We start from the raw sequence: 19,564 nt of genomic DNA, 5'->3' as shown, positions 1-19,564 counted from the left end.
TATATACAAGGGAGAGGTGACATATTAGGATCTCTGATTTACAATATTGTATTGGCAATAGGGTATTATTTTTTACCAGATAGTTGTGATATGTTGTACTCTTTAAGCACTTCCTCGCTGACGGAACTTGGGCTTTTAATCACTAGATCTGAGCCGGTGACACTTTTAGGGAAAGCTATGACATCCCGAATGCTATCAGTTCCACACATCATCGCCATCATTCTATCGAATCCAATAGCGAAACCCGCATGAGGTGGAGTGCCCATGGCAAAGGCATTCAAAAGATGACCAAATATCTCATCTTGATTGTTAATTTTGAGTATTTCTTTAAAGATATATCTTTGCAATTCAGGATCGTGGATTCTTGTGGACCCGCCGCCCAGTTCGACGCCATTTACAACAAGATCGTAATGTTGACCTAAACACGCCAAAGGATCAGTTTCCAATTTCTGATAATCTTGAAGTTGAACCATAGTGAATGGGTGATGAGTAGCAGAGAATGCATTAGGCAAATAAGTTGGATATTCTGTTTTAGATTCCATTGGAACCTCAACTGGAGAGAACAATGGGAAGTCCACAACCCATGCGGCTACATCTGCCTGGGTATTTTGGTAAAGCCTTTTCCCAAGTTCCGATTTAGTAACTAGTTGCCTTAATCTTCCCATCGGAGTTGGATTCTCAAATAACTTTTGTGATGGCTGCCTTGTAGAAAAACATATTATATCACCCAACTTCAGATCCAAGGCTTCTGTAACATTTGATGGATTTTCGAATTTTATGGAATGATCCAACATATTAAACCAAGTAGCTTTCGTATCCTTGGAGATAATTGGTATTACGGATGGTACTCTATTCTTGTAGTTTACAGGATTAGTGAGATGTGACCAGTGCTGTTTGTAATCCTCCAGAGATTTACATGCATTCCGTAGCACGAGAGCTTCTATAATACTGTATTCGTGATTAGCTGAATTTTTGCCGAATTTAGAGAGATCTACAATCTTCAAGTCCGCAAACTTCAGGTTGGGCTTGTCTATCCCGTATTCGGTCATGGCTTGCTGATACGTTAAGATACGAGCAGGATTGTCATTTGTGATCGGCACAATGTTATTTTCATTATCCAAGGTATGCAGTTCGCCAGTAGAAGAGATCTGGTTCCATGTAGTTCTGACTAATTTTTCTACAACATTCATTACGTCTCTGCTACCCGCAAAAGACATTTCCAGATCCACCTGAGTAAACTCAGGCTGTCTGTCACTTCTTAAATCTTCGTCTCTAAAGCACCGAGCTATTTGGTAGTAGTTTTTCACTCCACTCGCCATTAGCAGTTGTTTGTATTGTTGTGGAGATTGTGGCAAAGCATAAAATTGCGGAACCCCAGCTGAACGTAATCGGGTTGGAACTAAATACTCTCGAGCACCTTCTGGAGTGGACTTGAAGAGCAAAGGGGTTTCTACCTCAGTGAATTCATGCTTGTTTAATAAATTCCTAATGATCATTGCAGCTTCGTTCCTGGCCTGAAGTCTCTTTTGAAACTGGGGTAACCGTAGCTGCAAATATCTGTATTCTGGAGGATAATTACCAGCTTTTTTAAAGTCCAGCAATTGTGATGGTTTACGATTAGAGCGATTTAATGTTACCAAGTTTGTTACTTGTAGTTCGTACTGCTTGTCTTCTGGGTTGTCAGATCGCGTCTTCTTAGGTACTATATTGCCAGTTACTTGGACGGCATCTTCAACTTGAGCATGTTTTAACAGCGAATAAACATCAACAACTTGTATTAAACTTCCATATTGATCACGCAATGTAGCAAAGGTCAAATTCTTGCCAACCTTCTTAGGCTTGTTTTCAATCCAACCATTTACTGTGACATTCTCCTTAGGTCCGCTGCTTTTAACATCATCAAGCTTATTTGTCTCCTTTACGAAAGAAAATTTAGATTTTATTTCCTCAAATGGAGGAAGAGGTCTCAACAACGCAGCATGGGAGTGTATATGCCTGATTCTATTTGCTAGCATTGTAATTTTGCCCCTGTGTTCTACTCATCTGTTAAGAAGAAGAGATGAATTTCGCGCGTTGAAAAATCTACAACGCTTACATTATCGAACAACACCAACACACAATAACAAAACATTATCGAAGTTAAAGAAGACCACCAGCCTACTTATGCCACCGCCATAAATTACACTCGCCATCAAGCGACATAGTACAAACCGTTGATTTATAGCAGCTAATTGAGAGAACTGGACCGCCTTGGTGGTAACCCTCGATTTCTTGTTCCAATATTTTGGATTGTGCATTCCAGCATGCAATTGTTCCATCCTCATTACCAACCACAACTAGTTGCTCTGGGGAATCTTCAGGGTATAGGAAGTCGATTCCACATGAATGTTTTAATTTGCGAGGTTCGTCATGTAGCTTAAATGTTCGTACCACACAGCCGCGTAAGTAGTCCCATATCTTTACAACGCCATCGAGAGAGCTCACCAGCAGAAACTTGCCGTTTTTGCTGAACTTAACCTGTGAAATAGGGACCACACCATCGTCCGTCTTCCAATCTTTATCGTATGTTAGTGTCTTTAGACAGTGACCAGTCTTGGTATCAAATATTCTGATTAAACCATCGTAAGAGCCAGAGCTTAGAATAGTAGGATCGCACTGAGGGATGTCTATAGAAACCACTGGGTCCGAGTGTGCTGACATTGTCTTCAGAATTGTCCCTGTCAGCACGTCCCATTCCTTTATACTTTCGTCCATAGATGACGAACACAGCAGATTCCCCTTACAGTTATAAACTAATGCCAATACTGGTGCTATGTGCCCAGTAAGAGTGTGTATCTTCCCATATTCGAGGTGTGTGATCTCAATTGTGAAGTCTTCCGACGCACTAGCAACACATTGGCTATCAGGAGACCAGCAAATATCGTTAATTGGCTCAGAATGGGTTGTAAGTAGTCTTTGGATTTTCCCAGATGAGAATTCAACCACATATATCGTTACGTTGTCACAGATAGCAACAAAGTCCCCATTTGGGGAAATCTTCGAAGACGTGAACAGATTATCTCCTCGCGGTATCGCGATTGAACGCTCAAACTGCAGCATTGCCTATTTTATACTACTTTAAAGCTCCGAAAACCTCTTATAAGCGCTTAAAGAATAGTAACTGCACTACTGCCCTCCCGGTAACCCGTCAGGATGGTCATCTTACCAACCACCGAAAGTCTCTGGTAATTTTCAAGCCCACGTGATGCAAAATTTCGGCTTCTTGATCTCCAGTGGCAAAAACTAACTAACCGCTCCCTAGATAAACAACACTCATAACGTCCGTCAGGAGAGCAGAAACCCGCCAGCAATGAACATTGTACCCCCAAGCGACTTCCGCACGAATGTAAGTGCCTTATCGGCATCAAAATTTACCTCCAATGCCGTCCCAGGACTTCCTGATAAGCTACGTGAGGAGGTAGCTGCAAAACCAATGAACACCCAAATGAATGATAGACACCCACTAGAGTCTAGGTTACGAAACTGGGATGAAACGGCTCTCAGACGCACCCACGAACAATATAAACAGATTTTTGGTCTAGCAGAACCCGTAAAACGCCTAATGGAACTAAATATCGTTGAACAGACAGACTTTAACCCTATAGGAGAATCCTCAAATATACACAGAGATATCTTACTAAACAAGGAATGTTCCCTTGACTGGGAAGACGTATTCCCAGATTCTGAAGCTTTAGATTCATCTCTAGGGTTCAGTTCAGATGTTCACACTAAAATAGAAGGTGCTTTAAATATAAGATAGGTCCTGGCCATAGCCAACGTCTCAATGCATAACCATTAAGAGTACATACTATATAAAGCACATATATATGACATATATGCAACTGTACTAATGTTCTTTGTCATTATTTACCATATTACCCGGCCGGTGTTTTATTATGTGAAGGGCTAGGCATCTCCACCCGGCTCGCCAAGCTATGTGCTTAGAGGAAAAAAAATTTTCGTTATAATATAAGGACTATTAACTACGTTGTTTACCCGTATCTTAAAAATAGGTTGAAGTTACAGTTAATTATATATTTAGCTCAGCAATTCCAGTTGAAGTTTTGAGGTCTTAAATACTTAGTTGCAAATCATATTCGTTTTTGTTTCGTCATTACCAAGGTTAAAATACGCTAATAATGAATTTTAACCACCAGGATAGTTTAAATGCAATAGCTGCACAGTTACGAGATTTATCTTTTTCAAAGGCTGATTATCAGAATCCCTCATCACTAATGGATTCTATAGGTGTGCAACGTGCTAAATCTCCATTTGGTGGTTCACAGCAGGATGGCGGGATTTTTCAGGCGCAGTTTCAGAAGCCCCTAATGGGTTCGTGGGGACAAACAAATGGTTTTCAGCAACCAATGACCCCTACAACGTCGCTATCGTCAACAGCAGCAACGCCACAGACTGCGAATAATATCCCGTTGCAATTTGAGCGCCCCATGGCTAATTCTGCTGGAGGAATTCACCCGATAATGCCTCCGACGGCGTCTTTGTCAGGATTTGGGTCCCAGTTTATTCCGTTAATGCCATGCAAAGAGTCGGAATGGAACTATATTGACCATGCAGGGCAGATTCAAGGACCTTTTACATCAGGTATGATGGATTCTTGGTTTGCCCAGAGATTTTTTATGCAGACTTTGCAGATCAAATTCAGCGGAAATGTCGTAAATCCTTTCGGCATGGATATGAATACTTTTATCACGCTTATGGAGCTTATGACCAAAGTTAACGATTTTATTGAGCCTTTCAAGAAGTTTGATCTTGTATGCTGGCAGTTCCAACAGCAATTACAGGAGCAATCATTTGTGCAGTCGCGCATTGCATCCCCCGTGTCTTTGCATCCGCCGTTGCAGTCTCAGCCTGTTGCCAGCTCAAAGATTCCAGCAAGAATTGAGAATCATGACTACAGCTATGGAGAGATTATGCAATTGCAGGATAATGATGGGGGTCACTATCAAGAAGTTTCAGTTGTGATTCCATTTTCAAGAACTGTGAAGACGTTATCCGATGAAGAATTCAGTCTTGAGATGGATGCGCACAATTTGAAGTTAACGATTATGAAGGAAACATCTGAGCGCGAGTCTCAGAAGCATGCTGTTTCACAGGAGAAGGTTGAACAGCAGATAGATCAAGAACAAAAAACTGACCTTAAGTCAGAAGGTCAATCGTCTTATCTAGCGCAGGAAGCAGCTATTACTAATCATCAGAAGACAAAGCCTGTCGCAAATAATGAATCATACAACATTAAGACCACCGATTCGGTGCAAGTAACGGAGAATTCCGACTCTAAAGCTTCGCAGGAAGAACCTGCTATCGTGCATACGGCCGAGAAAGCCGATGCTTCAAAAGATACAGAGGCCACTAGGAAGCCTGTTGCTAGAAATGAAATCACCAGTAAACCAGCGCCTTGGGCTAATAAGCAAATGCCCGTATATGATACAATATCCTTGCTGGAAATACAGCAGAAGAAAGAGGAAGAGAGGAAGAAGAAACAACAAGAATTTTTAAGCAATAGCCGTAAACAAGCACTTCAGATGCAGCAGGAAATAGTTAAACAGGAGAATCAACATATTCCAATCACTGCTGTTGCATCGTGGGCAAGCAAAACAAAGGTTACCGATTCGTCAAAAACTGAAAAGGACCCCGAAGTGATATACCCAGAGCGGTTTAAGGACAAGGACTTTATCGAAAAGCAAAAAAAACTATGGGAGGATGCTCAAAGGCTACACAACTCTCAAAAGTCTGCGTCTAACACTAACGAGGATGAGTGGACAACCGTCACAACAAAGCATACGCAGCCAAAGATCATTCCAAAACCAGTATTAACTTCCGCTAATTCTTACATTAGTCCAGATAAGTTGCGTGCTGCAAGCGCTAATAACATGAGACCCTACTTAAAGAAGCCTGCAAGCGCTGCAAATATATCAACCACTTCAAAGCCCTTATTGTACCCAGGGAACGCTTCCACATCCGCACGTCGGGAATTCCTGAATTGGTGTAGATCACAAATGAACCTTTCACCAGGTGTCAAGGTCAACAACGTTTTGGAAATGTTACTATCTTTACCTGCTGGTAACGAGTCCCGTGAAATCATTGCAGATGCTATTTATTCCAACAGTTCGATAATGGATGGTAGAAGATTTGCAACTGAGTTCTTGAAGAGACGTATTGAATGTGAAGAGAAGTTGAAAGATAATCTCACATGGAGCCAAGCATTAACCCTTCCAGAAGGGGACGCTGACGATTGGGAATTCCAAGTTGTCTGCAAAAAGAAAGGAAAAAGGCATTGAGTATATATATAGTCGAAACTCTTATAATATATATGTACTGTAATTTTTATTTGTGCACTATATCATCCCTGGGTTCGTTATCAGAAATTTCAATCAAGTAGTTTGCCGTTATCGTCCAACTTAAGTTCCCACTGCTTTATGATATTGTCCCTTTTTGTGAGAATAAAGTCGTACCTTTTCTGCAACGCCTGGTTGAAACAGATCTCCTTAGCAACAGTAACAAACAGTTGAGGCCAACCTGGTTGCAAATTTTCTGATTCTTGAAGACATTGCTTAAATTCATGGTCCACCAACTTCATCTCGTTCTGATACCGCTGCCAGTATTCCTCTGAAACAGAACCATTTTTATATAGGATTTCCATTTGAGGGGAAAATTCTTTCAACTTGATTGTACGTCTGATAGCCTCAGCACCTCTATTCAATAAAGCAGCTTTCATAACCTTTTCGTGAACTTTCTCTGTTTCAGACAATTCCTTCAATTCGAAGTACAAATCACGAGCATTATGCTCATCAAAGATACTAGGTAACTGGGATCTCTCTTCCAGCTTCTTCTTTCTATATTTATTAGCGAATACAATAAGAGAGATGATCAAAATAGACACATAGATCAATGGAGTGTAAACGCTAACGTTTTTTGTTCTTAAAGGAGTATCTTCATCAAAAAAGGTACCGTTACCTTTAGCACCATTATTGGATGACATTATGATAATACTTAGGCCTCAGTACAGCTGTTTTAACTCTTTTAACTCGCTGTTTCTGCGTTGAAGTTCGAGTTGAAAAGAACTTAAAGTGTATCAACAAAGTTTTTGCTTAAGATACCAAGTACGTAAACCTTTCCTTGCCACCGCATAATAAAAAATCAGTAACTAAGGAAAAGATATAGGAATCTAACTAAATTTCTACCTCTATCTAGATTTGGTTTGCATTTTCACTAAGTTTTATCATATATCATCAGTTAATTGAGTTTTATACATGCTTCTACGATTCAGATCTAAAAGGGGAACAAGCAGAGTTGAATGCCTGGAAACTGAATTGTTTCGTGATGTGCTTCAGCGTTGGTCACAGCAGAACAAAGTTACTGTTGATCTAGGTTTGATATCAATTGCTAAAATGGATAACCCCACAGAATATATCCAAGCAGGTAATGTGGCTGATCAAACTGTAAGTTCGCTAAGTTTAAAGCATGGAGATATGCTCTTCTTGCGTTACCAGGAACTAGAATCATCTTCTGAAGGTTCTACCGAGATTACGCAAGGAAGTGTCTCTTTCAAGAACGCTGGTACCAGTCCATCGAAGACCGTTATGGAGTTGCCCGTAGACCAGGAAATAGAAAAAATGGATGGTCTAATCCCTCGTAGTAGGTCTAAGTTCTGTAAGCACGGTGATAAGGGTATGTGCGAGTACTGCTCGCCTTTGCCCCCCTGGGATAGGACCTATAAACAGGAAAACAATATCAAACACATTGCATTCCACTCTCATGTGAAAGAACTAAATGAGATCACAAATAAGAAGTCCAGCGGTAGCTCCTATATTCCGCCTTTATCGCAGCCTGATTTCAAAGTTCGAAATAACTGTCCTTCCGCACATGCTCCTTGGCCTAAGGGCATTTGTTCCAAATGCCAGCCATCGGCAATCACGTTACAGGTTCAGGAGTTCAGAATGGTGGACCATGTCGAGTTTCAAAAGGGAGAATTGATAAACGAGTTTATAGAAAGCTGGAGAAGCACTGGGCTCCAACGCTTCGGTTACCTTTACGGTAGCTATACTCACTATGACAATACACCATTAGGCATTAAGGCTGTGATTGAAGCCATTTGGGAGCCACCGCAAAGCAACGAGCAAGACGGGCTTACATTTGATGTAGAGACAGTAGAGAAAGAATTGCAACATGTCAATGCTCTAGCAGAGGAGTTTGGGTTGATGCAAATAGGCATGATCTTTACTGACCTCACTGATGCCGGAAACGGTGATGGTTCCGTTTTCTGCAAGCGCCACAAGAACTCATTCTTCCTCTCATCTCTAGAGGTCATAATGGCGGCTAAACAGCAGCTAAAGCACGCAAACCCCAGCAGATTTAGCCAACAGGGCTACTTCTCCTCGAAGTTCGTCACGTGCGTCATCAGCGGCAACCTAAAAGGCGAAATCGATGTCTCAGCCTACCAGGTCTCCACCGATGCAGAAGCTCTAGTCGATGCAGACATGATCAGCGGTTCTACGCACCCTTCCATGGCCTATATAAATGACACCACAGCCGTTCGATACGTCCCTGAGATCTTCTACATGCGCAAAAACGAGTATAACATTACCGTAAAAGAAAACGCAAAACCCGCATTCCCCGTGGACTACCTCATCGTCTCCCTCACCCATGGTTTCCCCCTTCATGACGACAACTCATCTCCCATTTTTTCGACTACGTCCGGTTTTCCGTGGTCGAACAGGCAGTCCATGGGTCTTTCGCAAGATTATTACGAACTGAAAAGATATCTATTCGCCATAGCGACCGGAAACGATATCAATCTACTCCAATCTAAGCTATCAAACTTCCACATGCTACTCTACGTAAGCACATTACAAGTTCTAAACCCTCAGGAGTGGAAACTACTAGTGAAGGCTGCGACTGGTCCACAAGAGCATAGACAAGAAGCACTACTAGAGCTAACATCCACACCAGGCTGGCAGACCCTGCTAATGATCATGCAGGAGACTGTTTGAGCATCTTGAACAGACTAGAACCTAGTTCAACCATTTTTAATATCTATAAGTCTTGATCTTCTGACGTTTTTCTAGAATATTCGGGAGTCTTATTGTAATCGGGGGCAAGGGAAAAATTTTCGCCACACATGCAAAGGACAATGTTATAAGTCGAAGATGTTATAAACTTAACTTAGGTCGAAGATTGGTCAATATACTCGGTTTGTTTAGTAAAGAACACTATAGAATTATTGAAAAGATGAGTATACCATTTGGTTTGGATTTTGGTAATAACAACTCAGTTTTAGCTGTAGCTAGAAACAGAGGTATTGATGTTGTAGTCAATGAAGTCTCGAACCGTGCTACACCATCTTTGGTTGGTTTCGGTCAAAAGAATAGATTCTTAGGTGAAGCTGGTAAAAATAAGCAAACTTCAAACATCAAGAATACTGTTGATAACTTAAAGAGAGTTATTGGTATGGATTACACTGATGCGGACTTTGAACATGAGTCCAAGTTCTTCTATTCCCAGTTGGTAAAGATGGATGATAATAAGGTTGGTGTCAAGGTTAGATTTGCTGGTGAGGAAAAAGTGTTTTCTACTATCCAATTGGCTGCTATGTACATTAATAAAGTGAAGAACACTGCCATTGAGGAAACTAAGGGTAAAATTACTGATGTGGTGCTTGCTGTGCCAGTCTGGTATACTGAAGAGCAAAGATATGCAGCAGCAGATGCAGCCAGGATTGCTGGATTGAACCCTGTTAGAATTATCAATGATGTTACTGCAGCAGCGGTTTCTTACGGTGTTTTCAAGAATGATTTGCCAGAAGGCGATGAGAAGCCAAGAGTTGTTGCATTCGTTGACATCGGTCACTCTTCCTACACATGTACTATTGCAGCATTTAAGAAAGGTGAACTAAAGGTCTTGGGTACTGCGTACGACAAGCACTTTGGTGGTAGAGAGTTCGATCGTGCTATTACGGAGCACTTTGCTGATGAGTTCAAGACCAAGTATAAGATCGACATCAGATCTAACCCTAAGGCTTACAACAGAGTTCTAACTGCAGCAGAAAAGCTAAAGAAGGTTTTGTCTGCTAACTCTACCGCCCCATTCAACATTGAGTCTGTGATGAACGATGTTGATGTCTCATCTCAATTGACTCGTGAAGAGTTGGAGAAGCTTGTTGCACCTCTATTGGAGCGTGTTACCGAGCCTGTCACAAAGGCTATGGCTGCAGCCAAGTTGACTCCAGAGGGTGTTGACTTTGTGGAAATCATTGGTGGTACTACTCGTATCCCATCTTTGAAGAACGCTATTTCTGAGGCTTTCGGTAAGCCATTATCAACCACTTTGAACCAAGATGAGGCAATTGCTAAGGGTGCAGCTTTCATTTGTGCCATCCACTCTCCAACCTTGAGAGTCAGGCCATTTAAGTTCGAGGACATCCACCCATACTCTGTTTCCTACCACTGGGACAAGCAAGAGGAAGATGAGGACCACCTTGAAGTTTTCCCAGCTGGCTCCACCTACCCATCCACTAAGTTGATTACTTTGTACCGTACTGGTGACTTCTCCATGCAGGCCAAATACACCACTACTGAAGGTCTTCCAGCTGGTGTTGCTCAAAAGATTGCTTCTTGGGATATCTCTGGTGTTAAGATTCCAGAAGGTGAAAGCTCTGTTGTCGTTAAGCTAAAGTTGAGATGTGACCCATCCGGTTTCCATACTATCGAGGACGCCTACACTGTTGAGGACATTAAGGTCAAAGAAGCACTCCCATTACCAGCTGATGCTCCAGAAGATGCTGAGCCTGAATATAAGGAAGTCACCAAAACTGTCAAGAAGGACACATTGCGCATCAAGGCCCACACTTTCGCTTTGGAAGAGGCAAAACTGAACGAGCTCATTGAAACTGAGAATGAATTGTTTGCTCAAGACAAGCTTGTTGCAGAAACTGAGGACCGTAAGAACGCTCTTGAAGAATACATTTACACTTTGCGTGGTAAGTTGGACGAAGAATACGCTTCTTTCGCTTCTGATGAAGAAAAGGACAAATTGAGGGGTATGCTAACCAAGGCTGAAGACTGGTTGTACGATGAGGGTTATGACTCCACCAAGGCCAAGTACATTGCGAAATATGAAGAGTTGGCCGCTATAGGTAATGTCATCAAGGGCAGATACCAAGCTAAGGAAGAAGAAAAGAGACAAGCTCTAAGAGCCAAGCAGGAAGCTGCCCAAATGGCTGAAATGGCTGAAAAACTAGCTGCTGAAAGAGCTGCCGCTGAAAAACAAAAGGAAACTGATCAGCAACAAAAGGTTGACGCCGAAGGTGATGTGGATTTGGATTAAGCTACACAAAACCATTGAACCAGTTCTTAAGCTGTGTCCCTCTAACCGATTACAATTTGTACATTTAGTAGCTATCTTAAATGATAAATTATAGTATTATAAACTTGATATAACGAATCAGCAATCATTTTATTATATACACATTTGTGTGTTATGTGCCACTTAGCAAAGCACGGAAGTCTATTATTGTAAACACTGCTAACTGTATAGCTGTTAGAATATTACTGCTTATGAAATTATATACGCGCAATGAATAATAGACTAATATACATAAATATGCTCTAAGGGACTAGAAGCACACTGAGATTTGTTGCTATGCCTGTTTTTGAGTCTTCTTCTTTTCAAACTCAGTGAAGGTCTTGATAAATGTAGGAACATTGTCCCACTCGCCGTCCTCCTCATTCGCCTCTTGGGCCTCCTGGGCCTCCTGAGTCTCCTGAAAAACCTCTTTCTTGGTATCATCCTGTGGAGGCGGCTGCTCTCTCTTGGGAAAAGTGAATACCGTCTTCTTTTTTGCACGCTCTTCAAGATCTAGCTTCTTCTTTCGAAGAGATATAGGTACGTTAGCAATGTCTAATAATCTTAACGGTGGGTTGAAATCCACCGGCCATATTATATTAGTGCCTTTTAAGGCTTCTGCTGCCATCTTCCGCTTACTCCTCCACTCATGCACATCATCATTATATAGTAACCAGACACATTGTACGCAGCCTGACATACAGCAGTTATCAGGTGGTATAGGTTTGGCCGGTACTGTAACGCCTCCTATTACACGACTTTCTTGAACAAGCATGCGACTGGAAGATTTTGGTGGTTCACCCTTAAGCCTATTACCGAATACACCTTTCATTCTTTCTTCTGCCGAAGTCTTAATTTCTTTGGTGTTACCTTCAAAAGTCATTTTAGCGGTAGACTTATTATGAAGTAATCTTAAACAAGTATAAGACCTTCCAAAGTATAACGACGCTCGATATCCATGATTGTACATCTTAACATCCCTATTTATGCGGAGAACCAATGCGAACCAAATTTCAAAGTCCTCGTTTATTTTATTTATCAAGAGCTAAATGTCGGAAAAAATCATCTAGATGGCTTTAAACGGCTTTCTGGAGTTACGTCAAAATATCATCTACGTCAGTGACAGTTACATAATTCATCAAATGTTACCCTTTTCAATTATTTTAAAGGCTTTACGTTTCCATTCCCTCCATCTATTATAGCAGCCAACGGAATCGCTGTCCCCAAGATAATTCCATTCACTATCTGTATATTTCCAAGCCGATTTAGTCCAGTTGTCATCCATCCACCACCATTCAGGTGATAGCTCTTCTTGCAACTTCCACGGAGAAGGAGAATCTCTGTGTAGAGGGTCCAAAGTCAGTGAGTAATGCTGGCGTTCGTAGGGTAGCATGGTTCCTGTCCAGCCATCCACGGGCCATTTTCTTTCATTCTCGCTAATGTGGAACTGTACCACCTCAACACGAGCGTAGTTCATATCTGGCGATAACTCTCGATCACTCCAGCTTATATCTTCTTCTGTAAGTGCGTTCTGCACATGAAGCTGGAGTTTAGCACCAGTTAAGTTCTCGGGAACTTTAGGGAACGGGATGTGCTCTTCACTTAGAACTTCGTATTGTACAGGCTTGGTACACCAGGCATTGCTGGGATCGTATGACCAGAGCTTGTAGTAGAGCATCCGCACATGCAGGCTTCTCCAGCATAATTTCAGAGTACTCTGGAACCAAGCGGAGTGGTACGTGGCGGCAAGCGCCAAGAACATCATGAGATAGTTTATTGGGGACAACATCTTTAAGATAATCCAATGAAAAGGCATCAGGACCAGCATTAGCTTCGTAATTGCCCAACTATTAGCAACAAGTCTTTTCCGCAGACCAACGCCAACGATCTCAATCCGCATCCTGTCTAATTTATCTATAACAGACTCCAGAACAATCATAATATCATCGACCGTTGGCGCTTCATCCTTCTTCATATCCCTTATGGTAGAATGGATATTATATATTACAGAACATACCAAAAATGACAAACTCACAAACGCCACCCAGTTATAGAACCAAAGGGAGCGATCTACGCTCGGTTCGAGGATCTTAACACTTAAACAAAGCAATAACAAGTATATAAAGCCGAGACTAGTATCCTCTTGGATCCACATTAAATTATTCAAAACAGAGTCAACTACTATTAAAAGCGGATAAAATTGGCTAAGGGCCTTCGAAACAACAGGGGATGTTGTAAACGTTAACGACGACTTCTGGACATGATTATGCACAAACTTTGCATAATACTTCGTAGTATCAACCATTGCAAGGGATTAATAGCTTTGAGGGGACAATAGTCTCTAAACTAAAGTATAATTCCACTTTCTTCTGTTCTTTGTAGTTGTATCTTAAAGGGTGGATCAAGTAAATGTGAAATTCGGAAAGTAATTATCAGCGATAACTTCAACTTATCTCCACCAAACAGCAAGCAAGGCGGAGTAATGTCTAAAGGGAAGAGTCTAGTGGTTCGCAAGCATCCAACGATCAAGACTTTCAACCAGGAGGCCGTTAAGCGTGTGATCTATGTTAAATCTAAAACGCCGTACGTGAGCGCTCTGAAAAGAGTAAATAAAATGCTTCAGATGTTGGAGAAACAACCCGCTAACACTGACAAATATATTACACTAATGGGCATGGGTCAAGCTGTTGAGAAGACCCTTAGCGTTGGATGTCATTTTCAAGAGCATAAGAACCACCGAGTAGTGATTAAGACGGCCAGTACAGAAGTGGTCGACGAAGTTATAAAATACAGCGATGGAGAGGATAGTGTGAATGAAGAAGATAGAGAGACTGAACTGCAGTTGCGGAAGGTCAGTGGTGTAGAAGTTCGGATCTACGTGGTGTAAAGTTAATGCAATGATATTATGTATTATTATAAATTATAGAAGGGTAAATGCTTTTAACAAATATTTAGATATGTGGTTTGGAGCGGGTCATTATGTATTGTAACTCTGAGATTTCCCGCTCGAGTTTATTCTTATGGTTTATTGATTCATATTTCGGCAGCAGTTTCATGGCCATGGCATAAGAAGCTGCGTATTCGCCTCTGAAATAAAGCCGCTGGCAATAGGCCGTTAGCTTCTGTCTTTCTTGTTTTATTGTTATATCAAACGTGTTGTCTATGTCAAGTGCGTCCATCCATCCCTCTTCCGTACGCAGAGGTCCTCTGCTGTTTTCAAAGAATTCAACGAGCTGCTCTTGGTAGTTCTCTTCGCTTTGACCCTTGCGAAGCCTTGGTTTGCCCGTCGGTTTGCGGACCAAAACCTCTGCTGTTTCCGCATCGACGGTGATGGGCTTCGTAATCGCATGGTTCTTGCGCCCAATCTTGGTATTAGGGAGAATACCGGTTGGATCATCGGTAGTTAATGGTATTTCTGCGCTATTGGACATGTTGAAAACTGATTCAGGTGCTGCTCATCATAACATAGTTGTAGCTCTTATCATTAGCTCACGGTCCTGCCGCCATTCTTAAGAAAAAAATTTCATTATTGTTGATCATCCGGATAGCAATATAGTTCTATCTTATGGCCATTCCCTACATAAACCCTTTCGACATGGCCCGGCTCGTCTGGGTTTCCGCTCTCCGTTACACATTCTAGCACATAGAAGTCCAAGTACTCATGATCTCCTACCGAAATGATAGGAGAATGCCAAATCCCAGGATTATATGTAATTGCCTGCGTGCCCTTACACGCAAACGCCTGCAAAGTGTTTAACGCGGGCTCTCCAGTTTCATCTGGAATCGCCACCACGACAACATAAGCTATATCCTCAGGCCCTCTGCCCATTGGAATGAACGTTTGCATAGAAAATGGCTGTTTTTCTATAGCATTGAGCGAAACTTTCACCTTACGGGTATTCTTTTCACTCGTAAACCTCCTCTTAAGATCTGCTTTCGTATAACTACGTACAAAATACCACCGTGAATCCTTCAGTGGTTCATCAACATTCAGTAAAAGTGGTAATTTAACTACCGGAGCGGTTTTAGAACTCCCACTCATGCCTGAACTTCTGCATGTATCAACAACTTTTGTGTATTCATCATCAGGACTAGCAATCATACCATAAGGCTTGAATAGCTCGTTAGTAACTTCCGCAACCGTCAAAATCATGATCTTCCGGCTTCCTATTATATATCAATCTGATTAGCAAAACCTAAACGAACCTAGATTTGTTGTTGTTGGTGTCGTTATTCTTCATTCAAGTGTAATTTAAGCGCCGAGGAATTATACCCGCCCCCTAAACATAAAAGTTGTTCTTAAATGAAATTTGCTACAAATCTTCAAGAGTGTAGAGTAAAGAAATAGGGGATCAAATTGCTCAGGAGATTGCTATTTATTTTATTATTGGCTAATATTAAAGTTCGAGAACCTGGTAATACACGTGATAGAAGCTCAGTCTTAGTTGACCGTTTGAAAATGTTGATGCCGTAAATTAGATGGCACAAGTTTAGAGTTGCTGATGTTTACCAAAAAGTAGGATAGCGATAAAAAATGACAGCTATTGAGGAGAATGCTCAGGTTAAGCACTGGATGGATACGAAAATCATAGGTATAATCGGACTCGGCGATATGGGTCTGATGTACGCTGAAAAATTGTCACAAGCCGGTTGGAATGTTATTTGCTGCGATCGTCCGGAACGGTATGAGGAATTGAGAGAGAAGCATAAGGGTGCTAGTTTCAGAGTTTTTGCGAATGGTCATCTTGTAGCTCGTATGAGCGATTATCTCATGTATTCCGTTGAGGCAGCGAATATTGGGAAGATAGTAGCAAGATACGGGTCCTCCACAAAAGTTGGTGCTGTTGTTGGTGGGCAGACCAGTTGTAAGCGAGAGGAAATCAAGGCTTTTGAGGAACAGTTGCCTGACGATCTTGACATTGTTACGGTACATTCTTTACATGGTCCGCGTGTGAGTTCGGAGGGTCAGCCTTTAGTGATTATTGCGCATCGGACATCTCGCCCTGACTCATTACCGTTCGTCGAGTCTGTACTCTCATGTTTGAAGAGTAAGCACGTATACTTGACCGCTGAGGAGCATGATAGAATTACGGCTGATACACAGGCTGTAACCCACGCAGCATTTTTAAGTATGGGCCTTGCATGGTACAGAAGGAAACTATACCCATGGCAGGTAGGGCCATGTAAGTGGTACGGCGGTCTCGAGAATGTGAAAGTGAATATCTCGCTCCGAATTTACTCTAATAAGTGGCACGTCTATGCTGGTTTAGCTATTACGAATGATGCAGCCCGCCAGCAAATCATGCAGTATGCTGAGAGTTCTAAGGCACTCTTCTCACTATTCCTCGAAGGAAATGAACAAGCATTGAAGGAAAGACTACAGAAGGCAAAGGATTTTATATTCTCGAAGCATGAAGGCCCATTGATGTTGCAAGACGTGATGCTAGAAAAACACACTATTGCCAAGTACGATAAAACGGACGATGTTGACGTTCTGCCTAACTCCCACCTATCGCTTTTAGCTATTGCTGATAGTTGGTACCACCTTGGTATCAACCCCTACGACCATATGATTTGCAGCACACCTCTTTTCCGTATCTTTTTGGGGGTTACGGAATATTTGTTTTTAAAACCAGGTCTTCTAGAAAAGACAATAGACGCTACCTTTTCAGACAAATCGTTTAGAGCCGATGACTTGGAGTTTGTTGGCGCAGTAGGTACCTGGTCCCAACTAGTCACGTTCGGTGATTACGATCTCTACCGTCAGCAGTTCGAAGAAGTGCAGCAATTTTTCCAACCTATGTTCGAAGAAGCAACTAAGATTGGCAATGAAATGATCAGCGTGATACAAAGCAAACTTTAAGCATTAAAATTAAATACGATCCCTTTTAAAATGTAATAAATTATTATCTAATGTTATAGATTTATTAACATACTAGTGCCTAGTAAAAGTGTCCGTAATGCAGCTTTGACATTGCCATTTACTGTACCAGAGTACCGGCAATTATTAAGATCAAACAGCACCATATTGCCGCTATGCTTCCAGACTGAGAAGTAAAAGTGATGTAAGCGAAGATATGGAAGCTAAATTTTTTCTTGAGATGATAATGATGAATAATGTTAATAATAATGACGTGGAAAAAAGTTTTTAATGGAATCAGCAGGTTTTATTGTCTTTTCCTCCTGTAATCGTCGTCCTCAATCTCGTTGAGCCTCGACAATGGCCGGCCTTGGAGCGTCTGGCGCTTCACTGAGCGTGTCAGGCATGCATCGTCACTACTGGCACTGCCGCCACGAGCGCCGTTATCACAGGCCAATAAATCATTCTGAGGACTTAAACCCTCTAGTTGGAATTTAAAACCTTGATTCAATCTCTCCCGCTTTTTTCTCATGCTAAAGTTCTCGTTCGCAAGCAACTCATTCACATAATTTAACCCCTCCTGCGTAACGTTGTAATTATCCATTAAAGTTGGGAAATTCCACCCAAATTCCTTACAAACAACCCGATTCCATGTCTTCATCAGTTCACCGGATTCTCTATGCTCAACACACTCAAAAAACATAGACCTGAGCTGAGCGTAAAATGCTAACCAACCCTGAGATAATATCGGTGATAGGTAGCTTAAACATACATTTCTATTCATTGGTACGCAAGAGTTCGGCGTACAACACCTCATAACAACAGTCGGTTCTGCGTCATTACGTACCTTAAAGTAACACATGCAATATATCTCAAGCTCTTGTAAATCATCATATAAAACTACATGCCATATGTGCACATTATTGTCCTGAGGTTTAATGTACGGTAAAATATTATTTGCATTACCGTTAACTTCTTCCCTATTTTCACTTGAATTGCCCCTCAGACCTGTATGCTGCATCCGTTTCCAATCACGGAGCAAGCTTCTAATCAACGTCGCCACCATACTATATATCTTTACAAAGTCCCCTCTATCGATAACCTGTTTTGAGTCCAGTAAGTTCTGATTATTATTAATTGTGAAGAGAATCGGCTAATAATATACACTATAAGTTTATTTCTTATGTATTGCTCACTAAATTATACACCGGGTAACCTTGCACAAACTCTTTCAGTCAGCAAAAACCCCGTTCCGCTATACAAAAACCGCGCCGAGAACGGCAAACAAACATGTTCTTTCTCAGCCCCAACATTATGGATGTCTCCAGATAGCTAAGCTCTCGCTTACGCTCAATCAGCTTGCTTTCCACTGCGCCCTGTTCGCACTGCACCCTAATTGTGTTGCTAATATCCTCATGTTGTACGAGGTTTGGTAGAGCTGTTTTTTTCCCCAACAATAAAACGGCCCAGCTTCGACGAGGGTATCTGGAAGATATCTTTAGTTAAAATTTGTAATCAACTTCACGTATAAACTATTGAGTCAGTTATATTACAGCACCCATAACGCAGGCTATACAGGGTATAGGTGCCTCTATACAACATTCTTACTTCAATATGGGCAATATATTTAGTTCTATGTTTGATAGGCTATGGGGTGTGAATAAGGAGTTGCGAATCTTGATATTAGGTTTAGATGGTGCTGGCAAAACTACAATCCTTTACAGACTACAAGTGGGGGAAGTCGTAACTACAAAACCTACAATTGGTTTCAATGTCGAAACCTTAACATATAAGAATTTGAAGTTGAATGTGTGGGATCTTGGTGGCCAGACTAGTATCCGACCATATTGGAGGTGTTACTATGCCAATACTGCAGCAGTTATTTTCGTTGTTGATTCAACGGATAAGGACCGTATGTCGATAGCATCTAAGGAGTTGCACATGATGTTACAAGAAGAGGAACTTCAGGACGCAGCATTGTTAGTTTTTGCTAACAAACAGGACCAACCTGGTGCATTAAGTGCTTCTGAGGTTTCTAAGGAATTGAAGCTTCCTGAATTGAAGGATAGGAGTTGGAGTATTGTTGCGGCAAGCGCGATAAAAGGTGAGGGTATAACTGAGGGTCTTGATTGGTTGATTGATGTTATTAAGGAAGAACAGTTATAAGAGGTGCAGCACCACGGTTTGCATCTGCTGTACGAGTCTAACTTCTGTGATATAATTGCATGCTTGTTACTTTCTTTTGCACACGCGGAACTTGAAAAGGCGTCCACACCTTCGATATCGTAAACTTTCCTGGTATGA

At 41.6% G+C, this 19,564-nt stretch overlaps 15 protein-coding genes across 15 annotated transcripts; 7 read left to right on the top strand and 8 right to left on the bottom strand.

Moving 5' to 3' along the window:
- Positions 1-65: 65 nt before the first annotated feature.
- MSD1 (aspartate--tRNA ligase MSD1) lies at positions 66-2,015 on the bottom strand (the record flags this gene model as incomplete). The annotated part of the gene is made up of 1 exon (XM_018131467.1): positions 66-2,015. One exon carries the CDS (start codon positions 2,013-2,015, stop codon positions 66-68), a length of 1,950 nt encoding a protein of 649 aa, XP_017986645.1.
- Positions 2,016-2,157: 142 nt separating this feature from the next.
- SWD3 (Swd3p) lies at positions 2,158-3,099 on the bottom strand (the record flags this gene model as incomplete). Its single annotated transcript, XM_018131468.1, has 1 exon — positions 2,158-3,099. The coding sequence occupies one exon, from the start codon at positions 3,097-3,099 to the stop codon at positions 2,158-2,160; it is 942 nt and encodes a 313-aa protein (XP_017986644.1).
- Positions 3,100-3,349: 250 nt separating this feature from the next.
- UMP1 (Ump1p) lies at positions 3,350-3,799 on the top strand (the record flags this gene model as incomplete). The annotated part of the gene is made up of 1 exon (XM_018131469.1): positions 3,350-3,799. One exon carries the CDS (start codon positions 3,350-3,352, stop codon positions 3,797-3,799), a length of 450 nt encoding a protein of 149 aa, XP_017986643.1.
- A 379-nt stretch (positions 3,800-4,178) lies between these two features.
- On the top strand, positions 4,179-6,338 carry SMY2 (Smy2p; the record flags this gene model as incomplete). The annotated part of the gene is made up of 1 exon (XM_018131470.1): positions 4,179-6,338. One exon carries the CDS (start codon positions 4,179-4,181, stop codon positions 6,336-6,338), a length of 2,160 nt encoding a protein of 719 aa, XP_017986642.1.
- An 89-nt stretch (positions 6,339-6,427) lies between these two features.
- On the bottom strand, positions 6,428-7,039 carry SEC66 (Sec63 complex subunit SEC66; the record flags this gene model as incomplete). The annotated part of the gene is made up of 1 exon (XM_018131471.1): positions 6,428-7,039. The coding sequence occupies one exon, from the start codon at positions 7,037-7,039 to the stop codon at positions 6,428-6,430; it is 612 nt and encodes a 203-aa protein (XP_017986641.1).
- Positions 7,040-7,310: 271 nt separating this feature from the next.
- NPL4 (nuclear protein localization protein 4) lies at positions 7,311-9,050 on the top strand (the record flags this gene model as incomplete). Its single annotated transcript, XM_018131472.1, has 1 exon — positions 7,311-9,050. One exon carries the CDS (start codon positions 7,311-7,313, stop codon positions 9,048-9,050), a length of 1,740 nt encoding a protein of 579 aa, XP_017986640.1.
- Positions 9,051-9,288: 238 nt separating this feature from the next.
- On the top strand, positions 9,289-11,382 carry SSE2 (adenyl-nucleotide exchange factor SSE2; the record flags this gene model as incomplete). Its single annotated transcript, XM_018131473.1, has 1 exon — positions 9,289-11,382. The coding sequence occupies one exon, from the start codon at positions 9,289-9,291 to the stop codon at positions 11,380-11,382; it is 2,094 nt and encodes a 697-aa protein (XP_017986639.1).
- A 313-nt stretch (positions 11,383-11,695) lies between these two features.
- On the bottom strand, positions 11,696-12,370 carry DPC25 (Dpc25p; the record flags this gene model as incomplete). Its single annotated transcript, XM_018131474.1, has 1 exon — positions 11,696-12,370. One exon carries the CDS (start codon positions 12,368-12,370, stop codon positions 11,696-11,698), a length of 675 nt encoding a protein of 224 aa, XP_017986638.1.
- Positions 12,371-12,538: 168 nt separating this feature from the next.
- PEX32 (Pex32p) lies at positions 12,539-13,705 on the bottom strand (the record flags this gene model as incomplete). Its single annotated transcript, XM_018131475.1, has 1 exon — positions 12,539-13,705. One exon carries the CDS (start codon positions 13,703-13,705, stop codon positions 12,539-12,541), a length of 1,167 nt encoding a protein of 388 aa, XP_017986637.1.
- Positions 13,706-13,882: 177 nt separating this feature from the next.
- On the top strand, positions 13,883-14,287 carry POP7 (ribonuclease P/MRP protein subunit POP7; the record flags this gene model as incomplete). The annotated part of the gene is made up of 1 exon (XM_018131476.1): positions 13,883-14,287. The coding sequence occupies one exon, from the start codon at positions 13,883-13,885 to the stop codon at positions 14,285-14,287; it is 405 nt and encodes a 134-aa protein (XP_017986636.1).
- A 64-nt stretch (positions 14,288-14,351) lies between these two features.
- On the bottom strand, positions 14,352-14,831 carry AW171_hschr31480 (uncharacterized protein; the record flags this gene model as incomplete). Its single annotated transcript, XM_018131477.1, has 1 exon — positions 14,352-14,831. One exon carries the CDS (start codon positions 14,829-14,831, stop codon positions 14,352-14,354), a length of 480 nt encoding a protein of 159 aa, XP_017986635.1.
- A 95-nt stretch (positions 14,832-14,926) lies between these two features.
- DAL3 (ureidoglycolate hydrolase) lies at positions 14,927-15,553 on the bottom strand (the record flags this gene model as incomplete). The annotated part of the gene is made up of 1 exon (XM_018131478.1): positions 14,927-15,553. One exon carries the CDS (start codon positions 15,551-15,553, stop codon positions 14,927-14,929), a length of 627 nt encoding a protein of 208 aa, XP_017986634.1.
- Positions 15,554-15,934: 381 nt separating this feature from the next.
- TYR1 (prephenate dehydrogenase (NADP(+))) lies at positions 15,935-17,263 on the top strand (the record flags this gene model as incomplete). Its single annotated transcript, XM_018131479.1, has 1 exon — positions 15,935-17,263. One exon carries the CDS (start codon positions 15,935-15,937, stop codon positions 17,261-17,263), a length of 1,329 nt encoding a protein of 442 aa, XP_017986633.1.
- Positions 17,264-17,567: 304 nt separating this feature from the next.
- Positions 17,568-18,326, bottom strand: UBS1 (Ubs1p; the record flags this gene model as incomplete). Its single annotated transcript, XM_018131480.1, has 1 exon — positions 17,568-18,326. The coding sequence occupies one exon, from the start codon at positions 18,324-18,326 to the stop codon at positions 17,568-17,570; it is 759 nt and encodes a 252-aa protein (XP_017986632.1).
- Positions 18,327-18,874: 548 nt separating this feature from the next.
- On the top strand, positions 18,875-19,426 carry ARL1 (Arf family GTPase ARL1; the record flags this gene model as incomplete). Its single annotated transcript, XM_018131481.1, has 1 exon — positions 18,875-19,426. The coding sequence occupies one exon, from the start codon at positions 18,875-18,877 to the stop codon at positions 19,424-19,426; it is 552 nt and encodes a 183-aa protein (XP_017986631.1).
- Positions 19,427-19,564: the final 138 nt, after the last annotated feature.

This window comes from Eremothecium sinecaudum, chromosome III (genome assembly GCF_001548555.1).
Source record: "Eremothecium sinecaudum strain ATCC 58844 chromosome III, complete sequence".
NCBI classification, from domain to species: Eukaryota; Fungi; Ascomycota; class Saccharomycetes; order Saccharomycetales; family Saccharomycetaceae; genus Eremothecium; species Eremothecium sinecaudum.
Note: the sequence above shows the minus strand (reverse complement) of the source record. Positions and strands in the feature narration are given on the sequence as shown.